We start from the raw sequence: 13,966 nt of genomic DNA, 5'->3' as shown, positions 1-13,966 counted from the left end.
CATTCCAAAAGAAAAACAATCCAGCATACCAGGAAATAATTCAGTAGTTCTCTGTTAAAATCTCCTGTAAACAGCTCGTATCATAGAGCTATTATCAGTAAAGATATAACACTCTTTGCAGACCAAAACCTCAGCTGTCTGAGGGAGGCATCACGGGATTTATGGACACATAACCTACTTTCTCACTGTGTTGCTGGTGATCAGCGAACACTTGGGCCTATTGATTCTTGCCATGGGCACTCAGGTCAGTCCTAAATGTGGTAACTTTTATCCTGTTTTGAGTCTGTGGCGTGATGTGCTGTAAAGAGAGCCCTTGTTTTGGGGAACCCCCCCCAGGGCTGCCAGCTAGCCCAGGTACCTCCCACACAGTATTGCCTTCCACTGCTGGGGGGCGGGAGGTGTCAAGGCTGAACCTCAAGACCACACTTGTCTTCAAATGGCTACTCCACCTCAGCCAGTGCCTATTTTTAAGAACTGACTCCCAACTGTTCATGTCTATCTTCCCTTCCTAAACTGTTCTCTCTGTGGATCTGCAGGTGGAACACCCAAATAGCGCCTTCGGGACCTGCTAAAGACGCTTATCAGCCCCCATGGGCACTCAGGCTCCTTGCCAGCTTGGACTTTTAGGCAATAGAATTTGAAAGTGGGCAGCAGCGTAATCAACACTTGTCTGTATTTCTCTAGGCCTTTCAAGTTCAAATTTAAAATAGTTTTAAAATAGGGTTGTAATGAAAATATTCATTGCTCTTTGCTGTTACGATGTTCCTTTTCTGTCTATAAAGGGCATATTTTCTTGTTCTTTCCCTTTTGTGTCACCAAAAGAAAAAACCCAGTGTCAGGCATACTTAGGCAGGTACAAAGGTGCTGCCAGTGGGGTCTCCTGATGTAAATAAATACAAACCTGGAGGCTGCCTGGACTCTTCCTTATCTGCATACCCTCATGCTGCTATTAAAAGCAGACTCAAGTGATGGCATGAAGGACAAATTAAACATGCTCTGAGCTTGGAATTCTACTGCTGCTCAGGTACTTCTATTTTTAAATTTTAAATCCTTCATTAATTAATATTACAACCTGCTGTTCAAATAGTTCGATGTTTCCTAATTGATCAAAACCAGCCAGACCTCGGGATTTTACAATTTCCGCTTTCATGTAAGTAGATTACGTTAAAATATTTTTGAAGAATGAATCTGTGTGCAATATCTTAATATTGTCTGTAGGTAGGTATTTCTATGAGGCAGGAAATCTATAATTATACAGCAGATGAATCTTCCAGGAAACTGGAAAACATTTGGGGGGTTTTCCTTAATTTAGAAATACATTTAAATCAAAGAGAATAAGAAGCTCTTTCCCAAACCCTAAGCCTTTAGATTTTGCAGCTGACTTACAGGCATGTTATAAAGATTGCCCCTTTCTATCTACCAGAGATCTTTTAAAGTGAGGATACCAATAAAACTATTTACAAGTCAGCAAATAATACCAAATTAAGTTTTTTTCAGTTTTGTGATTTTTTTAAGAGAATAAGTTCATGGTTCTAAATTCAACATGGGCAATTCAGAAATGTGTACCAACAGAGGGCCATGTGATATTGTGAATCAAACGTGCACAGAAGAAATTGTCCTTTAGTGTCTGGTCTCCTTTGCTGTGTGATTTCAAACTTCTCCAGGGAAGCCTGAGCGTCCTATGTTGCCGCCATTCACCACTGAAGATGGGCCAGACCACAGCAAGGGGCATTGACCGGGCCGTGCTATATGCCCCCAGGTCACTACAGTCTCATGGCACAACAATGAGACCTGAAATCCAGAAGGCTCTGGGCAGACCCAGCCTTCTGCCTATTTGAGTGTTGCTGCTACTGCTGCGGGGTGTGTCACAACCTAATGGCCCAGCAGAGCAGACTAGTTTTAGTTGCTCATCGTTCTTCAGCCACAACTGACATTTACAACTGGATGTCTGCCTTCATCCTTCAAAAAGCAAGAGTAAAGCCCTAAGCAAAGTGAATGATTTCTTTTTTTTAAGGAAAACTTTAAAGGCATAAGTTTGAAAATTCTCCCTCCATTTGGAAACTACCCTCTATGTGCAACATGACAGGTATAAAAAGCTTTGCCAACATCCATCTATTTCAAACGTAGGCTGTTTTTTTCTTTAGATAGCAATTATACTAATATGCCACGTAATATACTCTGGCATCACCTCTTCACCTCAGAGTTGTCAGGGATTTTTGTTTGGTTTTGTTTTTTCTTTTTTTCTTTTTGTTTTTGGCTCCTGGTTATATAATTTAAAGAAGAAATACAAGAAGAATATTCTTTTATAATAAACTCAACCTGCTGTGCATACTTTATGCTGATCTTTATCCCTTTTGTAAAATATATTATTAATCCATTTTCAGAAGTTAAGAATGAAGATGAAATTAAAAAGCAGCTTCAAAAGGAGAAAAGGCCCATGTTTAATACTAATGATCATATTCCTTTGTCGGTACTTTTTAGATAGTTAAAGATAATCCACAAAGTTAACTGTTTCCTTTAATATTTGGTTCAAAATTACCAAGATACAACATTTTCCCTGGGGATGTGATCTGTAGAATTTTTAAACTGGATCTGTAGCCAGTATGTATTGACTAGATGGCCTGCAGGTTTCTCAATGGGGTTGACGACACTGGAAACAGAGTTTGGGTCTCATTTCTTTTTAAACAAAAAGCCATGCCTTGGAGTGACCAGTCTGAAATAATGTAGTTTTGACCCCTTCCCCCTGTCTGTAGGCTATCTGCCCAGCTGGAGAGCGCTGTGGTGGCTCTCTACTGCCCGGCAGCCAGGAGGACATGATAAGCATGTGGCAGGCCAGTTGAATGCGGCTGAGTATTTGTTCTTTAAATATCATAGAATACTTGCATAAGGGAAGAATTTTGTGGACTACATCCGGCGTGATTGTATAATTCCTTGTGTTGGAGGAAAAAAATCTCCTTTCCAGCCTGTGGCTCAGCTCTCTTTAGCCTATTTAAATGGATGACTACAGTCCCCAAGGAAAAACAGTCCCAAATTCTCCTTCTGCTGCTGTTAACCAACACAGTTAGGTATGGAATGAAAGGCAGACACTAAAGCTGGGTAAGAAAGTACGACCCATCTGGTATAAAGCAAGGACAGCACTTGGCCTGCACTGAAAGGAGCTGGAAATTCTTGCTGTGGCAGAAATGAAACCACCTACCCTGCCGCCTGGAGCAAACACAGCAGAAGTAGTGACACCACCTGCCTTTCTCATCGCAGGGGCGGCCCAGTTCCTCCAAGTATGTTCACTGTACCCTAGGTAGGCCTGATGCACAGTTTCCAAGGATAGTGGTCCATGCGGAGAGGGTACTGGCCGGACACATGGCAAAGCGAGGTGGCAAAGGCATGCCAAAGAAGCGGAGCCAAGGGAAACCAGGACAGAGTGAGGTCACCGATTTCAAACCGTCTCCCAATGGATGCGCAACGGGCGCTTTTGCTGTGCCGGGTCGCCGCAGCCAGGCGAGCTGACTGCGAAGGAGTGACCTCCCGGCCTCCAAGGCGACCCACTGTGCCGGACGCCCCTTCGCCCGGGCTTTCCCACCCGGCAGCCCGCGCCCGCACCCACCTTGACGACGTAGGTGACTCCGGCCCCCAGCACCTGGTCGCTAGCGTGCGGGGCGCGGGGCGGCGGCTCGTCGCCTGGTCGGCCCTTCCTGGCGGCGCGCATGGCCGGGGCGCGGGGGCCGGGGGGCGCGCTGCCGTCCGGGGCGGCCAGGCTGGGCGCGCTGCAGCTGCCCGAGAGCCGCGCGCCCGCCCGCTCCCTGGCCGCCGACAGGCCGCGGAGGCCCGAGCTGGAGAGTTTCAGGTGGGACACCTTGTGGAGCAGGTGGCCCAGGCTGCCCGGCCCATCGTCGGGCGCCCTGCGCAGCGCGTCTCCGGACACCAGGTAGGGGGCCGCCGCCGGGGCCGCGCGCGCCGCCGAGACCTTGCCACCGCCGCTCACCGACAGGTTGTGCAGAAGGTCATCGACCGATGTCACCGAGTCATTCCTGAAGCGATTGTACTTGGTGCGTGGAAGCATGCCCCTCCGTGGGCTCGCCGCATCCGCCCGGGCGCTGCAGGTGCCGGCCCCGGCGCGGGCTGCCGCGCATAGCAGGCGAGCCGCGGTCCCCGGGGCGGGACGGAGCGGCCGGGACAGCCGGCTGGGGGGCGCGAGCAGCGGCGCCGGTCTACCACCGCTAACACCCCGCACGGCCGTGGCCGCGCAGCCCCGGCCCCGGACTCGGCTGCTGAGGGCGGCACGTTTGCTTTGCAAAAGTCATAGTTTCCTCTGATGAGCGCCCAGCTGCTTGGGGCTGCTCACAGCAAAAGCATGACTCACTCCGAGAGGAGACCCTTCTCAACAAAGGCTCGGTGAGCACTGCAAATCACTTCCTGTAGCAAAAAAAAAAAAAAAAAAAAAGAAAGAAAAAAAGAAGAAAAAAACCACATACACCCACTGACAGCACACTAGAGCCAATCAATTCTCAAATTTCCTTTCTCTACCTTCCCAGATATTTCCTTCCAACCTTTGGATTTTCACCTCCCCATCCCCCGACCCCCCTCAGCATTTGTGCCAGAGGTAAATCCAGTTCCTTCAGATGATCAGATGAACTTTCTGAAACCCATTATTCTATGCTAGGGTTTTTTTTTTTTTTTCTTCCCTGTTCAGCCCATCTGTGTGAGCCTGGAAAAGTGTCTGACGGCGCAGCGTTAAAATGTGACGAAGGATTTTTAAGAATAAGATCTTCAGCGGATCCTCATGAATTCTGATTTGGAAAGCAGCAGGAATTGTTAAATAGCCAAAAAAAAAAAAGGAAGAAGAAGAAGAAGGGGAAATATTCACTCCCAGGTGAACATAAAATACCAATTTCCAGGGTACTTTTTCTTTTCAAATCAACAGAGCAGCCATGACAAGTGCCTTTGTGGCAATGCAGTTCCTCAAAAAAAAAAAAAAAAAAAATCTGCATAGGAACTTCTGCCCAGAGCCAGTGAGGGTCTCTTCCCTGCTAATTTACAACAGTCTTTCTCAGCCAGGGTTAAGTTGAAAACCTACTTCCGAAAAAGAAGAGTGCTTCTTTGATGAATGGCAACAAGCTCCAGAAATCCATTCCAAAAAGGGGGCTGTGCTTGAAGCTTTATTCCAACTGAATGTGCTCAAGCTCTGGAAAAATGCCTAAAAACACTACAAATACATTTCAATATCCCTTTAGTTGCTGCTTGCAACCCTGCAATAAGGACGGAAAAAAAAAAATGCAGCTGCTCTCATTACACATCAAATCCGCAGAAAAATGCCTTATCTTCAGGAGTCAGACACGGGCTGCAAGTGAAAAACACAGGCCTCCTTCCTGTCAGGCAGAACAGAGCATTGCCCCCCCCACCCCCAGAAGGTCTACGGAGGCGCAAACCCACTGACCCCTGTCACCATGGGCTCTGCCGGTCTTCATTGTCTACTGAGAGAAGCTGCCGACACAGTGAAAACGATCCCTGTCCAAGTTTCCCGGCTACTTCTGTGCAAAAAATGAATTTACCTCTAGCATGTTATCAGGTCACCCTGAGTCTTCTCACACCCACGACTAGACATGTGACACTTGAGGCACCGAGCCTTGAAGAGCTTTATGGAACAAGGTGTAAGGAGTGCCCCTGATGGCGGGCCAGGTGAGGCCCGCTGCGGGGAAGCAGGAGTGCAGAGGAGCGGCGGCCCCCCTCCCAGGGCTGCAGGCCTAGCCGAGCAGCCGCATGGCACTCTTTTTTTTCCTTCCCCTTGCTGGCATAGCAACAGCAAATGCACACCCCAGAGATGATGGTGATGGTTATCCAAGTACCCCCCAAATCTAAAGCAAAACTGCCCTATCATTCCCAAACCGTGATCTTCATTAGAAGCAGACAAAAACAGCAAAATGTGAATGAAATGCTGTTTGTGTGAATGAAAGGGCTAGCGAGCGAGCCAGCGTTTCTGTGAATGAAGCAGGGCCTTGCAGCCGGCGCCAGGCAATCCCCTGGTTCCAGCGGACTCAGCCAATGAGCATCCGCCCTGATGACTCATTCAACAAAAGCTTGCTCAATAGTGGAAGATTCCATTTCAATCAAAGGCGGGATCTTTCATCCAACGGCAGTGTGGGAAAAAAAAAAAAAAAAAAGCCAGCCTGATTACAAAGATGCAGGGAGGAAGGAGACCGCTGTTACAAAGAGAGGAAAAACTAGTTTTTCCAAGGAAATTCAAGAACCATTGGATAGGTATGAGTGTGAACAGGATTGCCCTCTTGGAAGTGAGCTGTGCCCTAAAACTTTCATTCAGCCATTCATTTACATCAAGGAGCAACCATGAATGTGCCATTCTGTTCAGCATTTATTATGAATGTACAGTGAATGCACATTCAAACCTAGGCTCCTCGCCCTTGATTCTTTTTGTGAAAGGAGTATAGAACAGGCATGCACGTTCTGAGTCTCCAAGGAGGAAAAAAAAAAAAAAAAGCTACAATGTTAACCCTTTAGCCAACAGGAGACTTTTATTTCTTTTGTTATGATGAAGCAAGTAAAGGGAAATTGACCATTTTAAAATGTAAATAGCAATATAAATTTACCACATGTAAGAAGATACATAATCTAAGAGTGTGATTAGTATTTTAAGAATACAATAGTACAGTAAAACCTCACTTCAGGAAGATGGTATCAGCATTTTGGAACATAGGAGAAAAGCAGAAAGACAATCCCAAAGGCTTCTTAGCAGCAAAATAGAAGCTGCAAGCCCAGTCAAGAAGCCCCCCCGCTCACCCCCCTCCCCCCGCCGACAGCCTTGTGGGCCCTCACTGGGGGCTGTTACTGCTTATTTTAGACATTATCCCAAAAGCCCGAGTATTGAGTTTATCAGCCTGTGACTACATAAAGATGGATGATGGATGAAATTTTCATAGTCTGGTGACACAGACAAAAACAGAAAAAAAGGAAACCATTATTAAGTCAGACTTGAGAAAGCCAGGCAGCCTTTCCAGAATATTTCAGTTTTTCTTTTTAAATCTATTCATTTAAAAGCATATTGATTTTCTATTGCTGCCATAACCACAAAATCAGTGGTTTAAAACAACACAAATTTGTTATCTCCTGGTGCTGTAGGTCAGAAATCCAAAATGGCTTACATGGGGATAAAGTCAAGATGTGGGCAGGCCTCATGCCTTTTGGAATTTCTGGAGAAGAATCCTTCTCCTTGCCTTCTCCTGCTTCTAGAGACTCCAAACAGGTATTCCTGAGGATGGGCCATAAGCTGGGCTCTGGGGAGTGTGGCTTTGCCCCATAGAAGGTTTCTTTCTAGCAAGAGAGGCAGAAAATTGAAAATTAATATTATAATGCAGTATGCTATGTAAATGTTTTAACATGTGTAAGATACAAAAACTATCCAGAGGGGGCCATGCTGAGCTTGGCTTAAGGATGTCAGGGGTGACTTCAGTGGGGAGATGACCCCCAAGCAGAGTTTTGAGGGACTGCTTGGATCTTCCAGGTAGGCTGAGAGGAAAAGGTACTTTGGGAGGAGATGCTGTGTGGGGAACAGCTCAAGGCTTGAGTAGGCTCAGGATTTCCAGAATCCTGTGTAGATTGGTTGGGCTAATGTGGAATGTTGGGAAGCCAGGCCACTAAGAGGGCTAGACCTGGAGGGTCTAGGAATATCCGGTAACTTCCTCAAGATGCTCAAGCAGACCTGCAGTGGCTTGAGAGGGGTGACACAGTCAGGTTTGCATTTTATGTGGACACCTTTACAGTGATGCAGGGTGGCTCTGGGGAGTTGTTCACAGTTGGGGTCTTAAAGGAAGGCCAGAACAGTGGTCTGGAAAGGAGACAGTAAAACAACCTGGATGACAAGGATGGGTGAGGGAAAGTGGAGCAGGTTGGCTTGTCTGGAGGCAAAGTTGAGATGGAGTTTGGGGGGTGCAAGATGCGTTAGGGACCAACCTCCATGGAAGGCAGGAAGAGGCTGCAGGATTGGGCAGGTGGAGAAGTGCGGCTTTGTGAAGCCACATATGCCCCAGCCTGGTGGCCCCCCCAACTGAGGGTCCCCTTAGGGTCTGCAGGGCTCCCCTCGCCCCCTCACTCCTCACCCCCTCAACTGGCCCAGGAGTAATGGCCTCCAGCCAAGCAGCCTCTGCAGATGAGCCCTTGAAGGAGTGGGCAGTGGAAACTACCTGCTCGCCACAGCCTGGCAGCAGGGCAGGAGCTGGCTGTGGAGGAGTCTAATCAGGGCCTGCTGCATCTCTCCTGGAGAGGAATGCAGAGCAAAGGCTATAATTCTGACTTGGATGGTGAGCCTGAGTGAGTCTCATCCATTAAGATAAAGAGCACACGTGGCAGAGGGAAAGGTAAGGGCTCTGTTCTGAATGCATGTGAGTAGTGGCACTTCCATGGAGAGCTGTCCAGAGCTGAGGAACAGTCAGGGCTGGAGACTGAAACTTAAAAGTCATAGGCGTGCAGGTAATGTTGAGTCTCCGGAGACTTGTGCAAACTTAGGCGGGAAGAACAAAGAGGAGGGATTCCTAAGGAAATGCCAGACTTCCCACATGGGAGCTGAGAAAAAATGATCAGGATTTGGAGGATACATATGGAAATCTAATTTGATGGATGCCATGTGTCTTAGTTGGGATTGCTATAACAAAATACCATAGACTGGGCAGCTTTAATAATAAACATTTATTTCTCACAGTTCTGGAAGCTGATCGAATCTCCAGCAGATTTGTGTCTGGTGAGGACCCATTTCCTGATTCATAGAGTGCCACCTTGAGTCCTCACATGATGGAAGGGGCAAAGGAGTTCTCTGAGGTGTCTTTTATAAAAACACTAATCCCACTCATAAGGGCTCCATCCTCATGACCTGCTCAACTCCCAAACCCAAACCTCCATCTACCATCACACTGGAGGTTAGGTTTCAACATATGCATTTGTGGGGCACAAATATTGTTTTCAAGAGAAAATCAGTGATGGTGAATAAGAGCAGCAGTGGCAGTCATAACTTCTTTGAGCATCCCCATGTGCCAAGTGATGCACACCCGTTATCTCCTTCAATCCCATGACCTTGAGATAGAGTTTACATCCCATTCTGCACAGAAAGAAACAGAGGATCAGAAGGGTTATGAGATGTGCCCAGGCCACACAGGGTTAGGAACTGGCCATTCTGTCTGACTCCAAACCCATGTTTATGACCACAGCCTCAGAGAGCTCAAGTAAGGACCTACTGAGAATCACCTATGGAGGCGGTGATTACCCATCACAACACCTTAGCAGGAAAATGGAGGGGCTGCCACTTAGGTCACAGGATGGTGCCAACCGAATGGGAGATGATGAAATGTATGAAAAAAACTATACTTTTAAGAAGACTAAGTGCAACAAAAGGGAAGATATAGGGCAATGGTTGGAAATATAGCAGGGAGTATAGAACAGGTGATAGAAGAGTTACGGGCATGTTTAGAGTAAAGGTGAGGGCTTTAGAGTAGAACAGAATGGGAGAAATGGAGATCCAGGAAAGAGAGGGTCAAGAGGAGAGGTGGAGCTATCACCCTAGAAAGGATGGTGGGGACAGGGAGGAATGGGGGCGCAGATCATTTGGGGTTGAGTAGTAAACAGGTGGTTTCAAGGAGGAGGCCTTAGTGAAGACATGTTTTCAGAGATGGGGTTAAGGAAGTCCAAAGGATGGTGACTGTGGACAAGGAATGCACCATTTCTATAAGCATCAAGCTATTAGCCACTGCAGCTGCCCAACTGTGCACCCTAAGGGGAATTCAGGATGGAGAAAAACAGGAAACATTCTGTGCCTTGGAGAGTTAAAATGCATATATCAAGGAACAATTTCAATGAATCCAGATTCTTGCACCTTCAAAAACAGAAAAGCACTAAAATCATTGAGAAGTCTGTTTTTTTGTGATTAGCAGTAATCTTCTGATGTTTGACTACATCTTTTTTCAACAGCAAAAAAACTCATATATATCCTGGCTCCTCCCTTACCTCTTCAGAACAATTTCTTCAGAGCTTTCTGAGAGGCTGTCTCCTGGGTATAGTCCTCAATAAGACTCCCAAATAAAATTTAACTTGCAACTTTTAGCTTGTGCATTTTTCTTCAGTCAATATAACACACCAGGGATTCCTAAGAGCCAGAAGACATTCCCACCTTTAGGGCTGAAGGAATGGGAAGACAACTGAATTTCTGGAGCCAGTGGAATTCCAGCTGGAAATTTGGAGGTAAGGCTGCCAGGACGAGTTATAGTTTTGGAGGAATAAAGTTGCTGACAGAGAAGTAGAACCAATGATGCGGAGGTAACAGAGATTAAATACCCCAGTTTCTCTCTCCCCAGTCTCTGGCATCCTATGATTGCCTCTTATTAGCCAAACTCACGGGAAGCCGGAGGTCCAAGGAGATTGGTAATGGGGAGTTAGGGGGCAGCCTCCCAGGAACAGAGCAGGCTGGGCACGGTAAAGGGAAGTGGACCACAGCCATCACCGTGAGGATAAATCTGTCTGTGACCATGGTAAGAAGCCAAAAAATTTTTATACCTAATGTGGATGTTACACCTGATTTCCTCTGTAACACAAAAGGCAAGATTGTAGCTAAAAAGTAAGAGGGGTCCATTTAAGTAAGGAAACTGAGGTGAGAATCAACACTTAGAGTGCCTGCTGAGGGGAACAGAGGATGTTACTGAGGAAGAGCAATGGTGTCCCTGCACAGCATTATGAACCCACCATGACTCTGTGGTGTCCCCGAGGGCAGAGGTGTGATTTTTTCTAAAGGGTTCATCTGCCAACATATGAGCTGGAAGACAGTAGATCATTAGGTAGAGGGTTCATTCGAGGATGCAGGCAGAGAAGGAAAGGAGAGGAGAAGGCAGGCTAGCAGGAGTGGGACATGGGCTGCGGGGAGAAGAAGGACAGAGATGGAAGTGGCCATGGAAGGAGTATCAAGTGCAGCATGGTGGCATTGAAGAGGAGGAACACTGGGGAGGTGGCAGCCTGGATCCTTTGGGATGCAAATCTCAGGGAAGTGGCAGGGAGCAGGAGGTCCCTAATGGTGCCCCTGAGGCAGAGGAGCAGCCTCACAGGTCCCTGGATGTAGGAATGTCTGTGGTATAGGAATCCTCTGTAACAGGCCACCTGATGGCGAGAAACCTGGGTGCTGAAAACTGGGTGTGCCAATGGTTCAGCACTGGGGATAGTTTCTTTTTAAAAATTTAATTTTGCTTTTTAAAACTGAGGTATAGTTGATTAACAATAGTATATAAGTTTCAGGTGTACAACATAATGATTCACAATTTTTAAAAATTATACTCCATTTATAGTTATTATAAAATGTTGACTATGTTCCCTGTGCTGTACAATATATCCTTGTATCTTACTTATTTTATATCTAGTAGTTTGTATCTCTTAATCCCCTACTCCTCTCTTGCCCCACCCACCCTTTCCTCTCCCCACTGGTAACCACTAGTTTGTTCTCTATATCTCTGTTTCTTTTTTGTTATATTCACTAGTTGGTTTTATTTTTTAGTTTCCACAAAAAAGTGATAACATACAGTATTTGTCTTTCCCTCTCTGACTTATTTTGCTAAGCATAATACCCTCCAGATCCATCCAAGTTGCTGCAAATGGCAAAATTTTATTCATTTTTATGGCTGAGTAATATTCCATTTTGTGTGTGTTTGTGTGTGTGCGTATATATATATATGTATTTATATTTATATATATATATACACACACATATGTATATATATACACATCTGTTGATGGACAGTTAGGTTGCTTCCTTCTTGGCTATTGTAAATAATGCTGCCATGAACACTGGGGATGCATGTGTCTTTTCAAATTAGTGTTTTTGTTTTCTTTGGCTAGATACCCAGGAGTACAATTGCTAGATCACATGGCAGTTCTATTTTTAGTTTTTTGAGGAATCTCCATACCATTCTCCAGAGTGGCTGACCAATTTACATTCCCACCAACAGTGCACAAGGGCTTCCTTTTCTCCACATCCCTGCCAACACTTGTTATTTGTTGTCTTTTTGATAATAGACATTCTGGCAGGTGTGAGGTGATATCTCATTGTGGGTTTGATTTGCGTTTCTCTGATTAGTGGTGGTGAGCATCTTCTCACGTGCCTATTGGCCCTCTGTATGTCTTCTTTGGGAAAATTTCTGTTCAGATCCTCTGCCCATTTTTTAGTTGGGTTGTTTGTTTTTTTGATGTTGAGTTGTATGAGCTGTTTATGTATTTTGGATATTAAACCCTTATCAGATACATTGTTTTCAGATATCTTCTCCCATTCAGTAGGTGGTCTTTTCATTTTATTGACAGTTTTCTTCACTGTGCAAAAGCTTTTTAGTTTGATGTAGTCCCACTTGTTTATTTTTGCTTTTGTTTCCCTTGCCTGAGGAGGCATATCCAAAAAACTGTTACTAAGAACAATGTCAAAGATCTTACTGCCTATGTTTTCTTCTAGAAGTTTTAAGGTTTCAGGTCTTACATTTAAGTCTTTATTCCACTTCAAATTTATTTTTGTGCATGGTATGAGAGAGTAGTCCAGTTTGATTCTTTTGCATGTAGCTGTCCAGTTTACCCAACATGATTTAAGAGGCTGTCTTTTCCCCATTGTATATTCTCACCTCCTTTGTCATAAATTAATTGCTCATATATGTATAGTTTTATTTCTAGGCTCTCTATTCTATTCCATTGATCTATGTGTCAGTATCATGCTGTTTTGATTACTGTAACTTTGCAATATAGTTTGAAATCAGGGAGCCTGATACCTCCAGCTTTGTTCTTCTTTCTCAAGATTGTTTTGACTATTTTGGGTGTTTTGTATTTCCATACAAATTTTAGAATTATTTTCTCTAGTTCTGTGAAAAATGCCATTGGTGTTTTGATAGGTATTTCTTTGGGTCTGTAGATTGCTTTGGGTAATATGGTCATTTTAACAATATTAATTGCCAATCCATGAAGATGATATATCTTTCCATTTGTTTGTGTCATCTTCAATTTCTTTCATCAGTGTCATATAGTTTTCCTTATATTCCTTTGTAAAATAAATTATAACTTTGCGTGAAGAATTAATTCATTTAGAAAACATGTAGGGACTTCTTTGGTGGCCCAGTGGTTAAGAATCTGCCTGCCAATGTAGGGGACACAGGTTCGATCCCTGGTCTGGGAAGATCCCACATGCCACAGAGCAACTAAGCCCATGTGCCACAACTAGTGAGCCTGTGCTCTACAGCCTGCGAGCCACAACTACTGAGCCCACACAACACAACCTCTGAGCCCATGCGCTGCAACTAATAAACCCCATGTGCTCTAGGGCCACGTGCCACAACTACTAAGACAGCATGCTGCAACAACTGAAGCCCATGTGCCTAGAGCCTGTGCTCCACAACAAGAGAAGTCACAGCAATGAGAAGCCAACACACAGCAATGAAGAACCAACGCAGTAACAAAAAAAAAGAAAAAAAATTTAGTGGATTCTATAGTCCTGTCAATTCCTTGGTCATATGCACGTCTAGTTTTACGTAGAAACAATTTAATGCTTTCTCTTTTTCCTCTAAAGAATCTATTTTCAGAGACAATTTGTTTTGTAACATAATCTCCACAAATATATTTCATGGCTGAATAATGTTCCATGGAATTGAGAAAATATAATTCCCTTAGGCCTTCCCCATCACTGGACACTTTTGTTGTTTCTAACTTATCAGTGCCATAAACATTGCCATAATGAGAGCCTTTACACATCCAGCTCGCTTTGTATCATTGGATTATTTCTCAGTATAAATCATAGGGAAAGCAAACTTCCATAGCTCTTGATTATTATTGCAAAGTGCCTTTCCTGAAGTCCTTTATGTTTTCAGCTCTGACAGCAGTCAGTAGGAGTAGACCTGTGTCTCTGAAACCTTTTTTTGGTTTTCATATTTGTAAATGGTTTCTCTTATTTAATAGTTGCAGG

The 13,966-nt window shown here is 44.9% G+C and overlaps 1 protein-coding gene across 1 annotated transcript in view; it reads right to left on the bottom strand.

Annotated features, from left to right (window-relative positions):
• Positions 1 to 4,742, bottom strand: part of SHC3 (SHC adaptor protein 3) — a 140,958-nt gene extending 136,216 nt beyond the window's left edge. Inside the window, exon 1 of the mRNA XM_089912927.1 lies at positions 3,602 to 4,742. Within this exon, the coding sequence (XP_089769053.1) occupies positions 3,602 to 4,057 (456 nt within the window). The 5' untranslated portion in view covers positions 4,058 to 4,742. The remainder of the gene's footprint in view (positions 1 to 3,601) is intronic.
• Positions 4,743 to 13,966: the final 9,224 nt, after the last annotated feature.

This window comes from Delphinapterus leucas, chromosome 6 (genome assembly GCF_059928025.1).
Source record: "Delphinapterus leucas isolate spDelLeu-1000000601 "Yukka" chromosome 6, BTC_Dleu_Yukka2, whole genome shotgun sequence".
Classification (NCBI taxonomy): domain Eukaryota; kingdom Metazoa; phylum Chordata; class Mammalia; order Artiodactyla; family Monodontidae; genus Delphinapterus; species Delphinapterus leucas.
This window is presented reverse-complemented; position numbering and strand designations above follow the sequence as displayed.